Raw genomic sequence first — 6,386 nt, 5'->3', positions numbered from 1 at the left:
AGGGCCGGGGCGGCGTGACTGTGGAGAGGTGACGGAAAAGACGGGCGGCATCGGGCTCTGCAGCCGGGATCTGGCGATGTGATGATGGGCGCGGGCGGTGAGGTGCTGCAGAAAGGGTAGCAGGGGAGCTTCCGCCGCGATTGGGGAAGGGGGCGCGAGAATCCATCCGGTCGTGGCCGGCGACGAGGCGGAGCGGCGGGTGTCGGAGGAGTTGAGCCACGCGGCTAGGGAACTCTGAAGCGGGCATGCAACTCGAGTGCGCCTGTCGCGGGAGATCTGGGAGAAAGATCTCGTGGGTCCACCGGTCAGTCTCGGTGGTCCACAGCTCGAATTGAAGGGCGGCGTTGTGGAAATACGTAGAAAGATCCGACGGTGGGTTGGGGGTCAGCGGGGTCGGAACTGGGGAAAACACGGCGAGGGGTCGGATCGAAGGGGTCGGGAGATCTGGAGGTTGAGCACTTAGGTTTGGAAAACTGAGACAGGTGACCAGGGACTCGGATTAAGATTAACGCGAAGGATTTTTATCCGAGGCCGTTACAGTTCTGTAGTAGGGGTTACAGGAGTGCGAGAGAGGGATCCGGTCCCAAGTCTCTTGGGTGTACACTGATGCTCTAGAAGGGTGCGTGTATGTGTTCTCTTATCTTGGGAGCGCTATGGTGCCTTGAGTTGTGTGTGGAGCCCCCTTGTCTCGGGCCCCCGATCCTCCTTTTATAGCGTAAGGAGACCACCGGGGTTACAAGCGAGACCGAGTGTGGGGAGCCGTAAAGAGATAAACATAGCTAGGCAAAAATACAACACAAAGGGAGGAACCGAGTTCCCAGGCTCCCGGCATCCTCGCCGGCCTTCGACTTCTACCGGCGCGTATGCCGGAGGAGGGTGGCCGCCGCCGCGCCCTGTCGATGGCCTCCTCGGGGGCTGTAGCCGCCGGGTCGTGATGATGGCGTTTCGTCGTGACTTGGGTGTCCGTTGGGGGAGATGGCGGATTCCGCCGTCCTGCTGACGGCTTGCGGAGGGTGGACGTCACATCCCTGCCGCCGGGCGCGCGGGACGCGAGAACGGGCGAGGCTTCCCTCTGCTCCGGGCGGCGCAGGCCATGAGTGCCTTGTGGTGAACGGGAGGAGGCCGCAGATACTGTAGCTTGTACAGTGCGGCCGCGCATGGGTACTTGCAGCAGGTTGCGTGAGGGGCGCGGTCATCCTTCTTCCTGACAGACCTGCGGCGCATTTATGGCGAGATCGACAGGGGGACCCACGAGATCTACACCCGAGGCGGATACTTGTCTGGCGGGCCCGGGTCAGCCCGACCCCCTACGCTTGGGGTTGGGCGAGGCGGAGACCCGCGGCAGGGGGTCGGACGCTCCCGACCCCAGACTTGCGGTCGGGAGAGGCGGAGCTTGGTCTTCCGGAGGTCGGGGATGCCTGACCCCGGGATACGCGATCGGGCGAGGCGGAGCGTGATTCTCGCCCCCCGTGTTGGGCCGGCGCCAGTCTTGTTACCTTAGGTGGGCCTGGGCCTTTACGTTTTGTTGTTTCCATGGACTTGGGGAGATCATTAATATTCCCCCCCAACACATGGCATAAGATTTATGAAGAGAGAGGAGTTGGGTTTTATAGGGATGAAACCATGTGTACACGGTTACCTAGACGTTGAAACTATGATGAAACCCCATTGAGAGCAATTTATTTCATCTTCATAACTTTTGTAGATTCTATGTGGTCATGGTTAGTGTGTCGTATGGCATATTTGATCTCAACACCGTACAACAATTAAATATTATAAGTAACCTATGAAACCGTGACATGAAATTGTGCATTATGAGATGTTGTTTCATCAACTTAAATCTTTAAAGATAATATGGCACTTTTGGAAACAGTGTAACGAAACTCTGCACAACCTAACATTCTTCCTTTAATGTGACATAGCTGGGCTGTAACTTTTTTTCTAACGTGGCGAGCGCCCTCACCTGGGTAGGGACGAACAACGTGCAGGAGCGCCGCCCGTCCACACCCACGCCTCCATTAGGATATAGGCCCTGTTTGGCATGGCTCCAACTCTGGGTGGAGCTGCTCCACTCCAGAACTCCACATGGAGCCAGCTCCGCTCCAAAACTCTAGAACAAAAATGGGGTGTTTGGCTAGATGGGTGCTCTCAGCTCCAAAAAAGATCGATTTCAGTGTGGATTGCCAATTAAGTGCGGGGCTGGGCGGCGGGGCGGCGACGGGCGGGGCTCTGGCGGCGAGTGGGGCTCGGGAGAATAGAAGGGAGAATAGAATGAAATATTTTTTTGTGTAACCAGTGGCATTGGTGGATAATTACCTACTAACTCCACGAGGAGGTTTAAAAGAGAGGTTTCTGGAGCAGCAAAAGAGGTGCTCCAAAACTCCACCTCCATTTGCACTATAGTTTTGGAGTTGGGGTGTTTGGTTGAATTTTTTGATGGAGTTGCTGGAGTTTAGGAGTGGAGCGGTGCCAAACAGGGCCATAAGGGAAGAAAAGGAGCTCCGCTCCACGCAGAGAGAGAGCGCTGCCAAATTGTCAACCTTTTTTCATATTATTTTACTTATTTAATTGTAACTTTTAAGTAAAATTGATGTTCAGGATTAATTCAAACTCTCATCGCCGAGGAGGTAACCTGGACTCGGCTCAGTTTGGCTCGATAGCCTAACGAGCCAATTCGGGTGTTAAGAAAACGAGCAAAAACTCTAGCTCGGCTTGGCTCGGCTCGTTAGTAGCTCTAGCCAGCTCGTTAGGCTCGCGAGCTGATGTAAAATTAGGACTGACATCACAACATATATATATAATATTAAAAAATAGTAATTATAAAGTTCTAAACGTTAAAATTCATCATGCATGTAGCATCTCGGTTGGCTTGGCAGGGCTTCGATGGCTCGGCTCAGCTTTGATAGCTCAACTCCCTATGTTGGACATTTAGCCTTCTAGCTCGTTTGGCTTGCGAGCTGACTCGAGCCAGCTCGTTAACAAAATGAGAAAAATAGTTGCTCAGCTCATTAAAAAATTGACCAAGCCGAGCCTAGCTACAAACGAGCCGAGCCAACTCGCGAGTTTCTAGCTCGGCGTCCAGCAGCCCTGTAGCAAGGATCTGACATTCAGGTTTCGCCGCTCCTCCTGATTCCAGGTCTAGTTGGTCATTAGTCATTACTGAAAACTGAGCAATAATCCTAACCCTTAGTATCAGTTGGTTTTTGACGAATAGTTCCCCAGGAGTCTCCCGTGACCCCCTTTAGTATCGGTTGGGAGCTCCAACCGGTACTAATGGGTGACCTTTAGTACCGGTTGGAGCCTCCACCTAGTACTAACGGGTGGAGCTCCCACTCGGTACTGAAGGAGCTTCCACCAGCCTTATCCACACACCCCCGCTACCCGCTATGGTCTTTTCCATCCGCTCGCCTCCCCCCATCTTCCCCCCTCTCTCTCTCAGCACCCCCTTCCTCTTAATACTGTCATCGACACTTCCTCTGCCTCCCCTCCCCTCCACCCTCCGCTCGCCCCACACCGGCAGTGAGGAGTAGCGGCGGGGCGAGGTGAGGTGGCGGCAAGCGACGACGTGCGGGGCGAGGTGAGGTGGCAGGAGTGCGGGGGGTGGCGGGGGCCGCCGGGAGCAGGGGCCGCGGGAGGGCGGGAGCGGCGGTGGGGGCCACGGGGGTCGGGAAGGGTGGGGGCGGCGGGGGCCGGCAGCGGGATTTTATTTTTTTATTTTATAATACCCCTTTAGTACTGGTTATTTGATCCGGTACTAAAATCTTTCTATTTAGTATCGAAGTAGCAATACCGGTTGCACAACCGATACTAAAGGGGGTTAGGAACCAGCTTTCCCCGGTAGTGAGTCCAACAAATTAAACATCGAGGTAGTCAAACACGCTATAACTAATTGAACTAGGTGATGATGTGATCGGTTGACATAAACCACGCCTGTTGATCGACCTTGCTCCTTGCTAGCACGGCGCATCATAATTCATAGCACGCTGACTAGCAGCAGCCAGCAGGGGACGGGGATTGAGGAAAGACGAAAGACACCGCGCGCGGCGCGCGCCAGCAGTTCTCTCCAGAGCTACTAGCTCACTGCTCACGTCGACGTCCGTGGTCGTGGACTTGTGGGTAAGGGCCGCTCGCCCGACGACACCAAACCTCTCCGAACTCCACCCGCGAACCCAACCACAACCAACACCTCCCCGTTCGTCCTCCTCTCGCCATCCCGCAGGCGCACCCCGGTCACGCACCGGCTCCACGGCCGTCTATTTATGCCCCAGGTCTCGTCCAGCCCGTCTCGATGGCACGCCACATGCTCCTGCTACCTCACCGTCCCTCCCCGCACGAGAAGCCAGGCAGCCAGCCGAAGCCGTAGCCGTCGTGCACCGCACCAGTGGCATTAGTGCATTACTGCATCTGCATCGCTCGATCCATACGGACCGGTCGGTCTACGATCCATTTAAGCGTCTCCCACAGTGAGTCCACTCCGCGAAAAGGCATCCTAGCCCGATCCCCTTGGACAACAAAGCCAAGCCGGCTCCAGCTAGCTGTGCGTGCCCTCGGGCTTCAATGCCTCCCCGGCCGAGCATTCAATGGCGTTTGCACGGGTAGGTGGCGCGACGTCGCGGCGGATTGGCCCGTGGCGCGCGCTCCGGCCAGTTGTTGGCGAGTAACCCGGCGCGGCGCGGCCACCCAACGGCCCCCGGCGGCAATTTATGGGCGACCGCCCGTGCCGTTTCCCGTTCGGCCGCCGCCTACTAGCCTCCGCTCCATCATCCACCGGCCGGTCATCAGGCCGCCGCCGGTGAAGCCCGATCCCTTGGACTCTTGCTTTCGCTCAGCTGCTGATCGACCACCCGTCGCAGTAACCACAAAGACCTGATGGGTGGCGTGTAAATGTGATGTACGCACGCGTTGTGGCGAGTACATCTGTACACACGTACGTGTACGCTGCTACTGTCAGGTACGGCAGTTTTTTTACACGCTGGGTGTTGCTGTGTAGCAGAGCTTTGCAGTTGCAGCTAGGGACTCGGGAGTGTGGTGTACTACTGGTAGTGGTAAGACCGACGTACATACGGACCAGCAATTAATCGCCATCCATCCTCAACTGTGCAAGCTCCGACCAGTTCTATAAAACCTCCGTCTTCCCTGCTGCGCTCTGCCATCCCGTCACCTCCCCTTGCAGCATTTCATTGCTACGCTCCATGTGGACTCACTTATTACCGCATTACACTAGCTAGCCAGCCCAGCCAGCCAGCTTGATCTTCTCCTCTATCGGGTCTGATCGGATCCGTTGATCTAGCTGGTGCTGTGAGCGTACGTGTGTGTACAGTAGCTATCTCTGGTCGATCGCCGGCTGGCAATGGAGGTGGGGACGTGGGCGGTGGTGGTGGCGGTGGTGGCCGCGTACATGGCGTGGTTCTGGCGGCTGTCGCGTGGGCTCAGCGGGCCGCGGGTGTGGCCTGTGCTCGGCAGCCTGCCGGGGCTGGTGCAGCACGCCGAGGACATGCACGAGTGGATCGTCGGCAACCTGCGCCGCACGGGCGGCACGTACCAGACCTGCATCTTCGCGGTGCCCGGCGTGGCGCGCCGCGGCGGGCTGGTCACCGTCACCTGCGACCCGCGCAACCTGGAGCACGTCCTCAAGGCGCGCTTCGACAACTACCCCAAGGGCCCCTTCTGGCACGCCGTCTTCCGGGACCTGCTCGGCGACGGTATCTTCAACTCCGACGGCGAGACCTGGGTCGCGCAGCGGAAGACCGCCGCGCTCGAGTTCACCACGCGCACGCTCCGGACGGCCATGTCCCGGTGGGTGTCGCGCTCCATCCACCTCAGGCTGCTGCCCATCCTGGACGAGGCGGCCAACGAGAAGACGCACGTCGACCTCCAGGACCTCCTCCTCCGCCTCACCTTCGACAACATCTGCGGCCTGGCGTTCGGCAAGGACCCCGAGACGCTCGCCCCCGGCCTGCCGGAGAACGCCTTCGCCTCGGCCTTCGACCGCGCCACGGAGGCGACGCTCAACCGGTTCATCTTCCCGGAGTGCCTGTGGCGGTGCAAGAAGTGGCTGGGCCTCGGCATGGAGACCACGCTGGCCCGCAGCGTCGCGCACGTGGACGAGTACCTCGCCGCCGTCATCAGGGCGCGCAAGCTCGAGCTCGCCGGCAACGGCAAGTGCGACACGGCGGCGGCCGCGGCGCACGACGACCTGCTCTCCCGGTTCATGCGCAAGGGCTCCTACTCGGACGAGTCGCTGCAGCACGTGGCGCTCAACTTCATCCTCGCCGGCCGCGACACCTCCTCCGTGGCGCTCTCCTGGTTCTTCTGGCTCGTGTCCACGCACCCCGACGTGGAGCGCAAGGTCGTGCGCGAGCTCTGCTCCGCGCTCGCCGCGTCCC

At 58.5% G+C, this 6,386-nt stretch overlaps 1 protein-coding gene across 1 annotated transcript in view; it reads left to right on the top strand.

Moving 5' to 3' along the window:
* The first annotated feature begins 4,294 nt into the window (after positions 1-4,294).
* LOC101757229 (cytochrome P450 86A2) overlaps positions 4,295-6,386 on the top strand; it is a 3,053-nt gene continuing 961 nt past the window's right edge. The window contains exon 1 of the mRNA XM_012843225.2: positions 4,295-6,386. Coding sequence (XP_012698679.1) covers positions 5,351-6,386 — 1,036 coding nt within the window. The 5' untranslated portion in view covers positions 4,295-5,350.

This window comes from Setaria italica, chromosome I (assembly GCF_000263155.2).
Source record: "Setaria italica strain Yugu1 chromosome I, Setaria_italica_v2.0, whole genome shotgun sequence".
NCBI classification, from domain to species: Eukaryota; Viridiplantae; Streptophyta; class Magnoliopsida; order Poales; family Poaceae; genus Setaria; species Setaria italica.
This window is presented reverse-complemented; position numbering and strand designations above follow the sequence as displayed.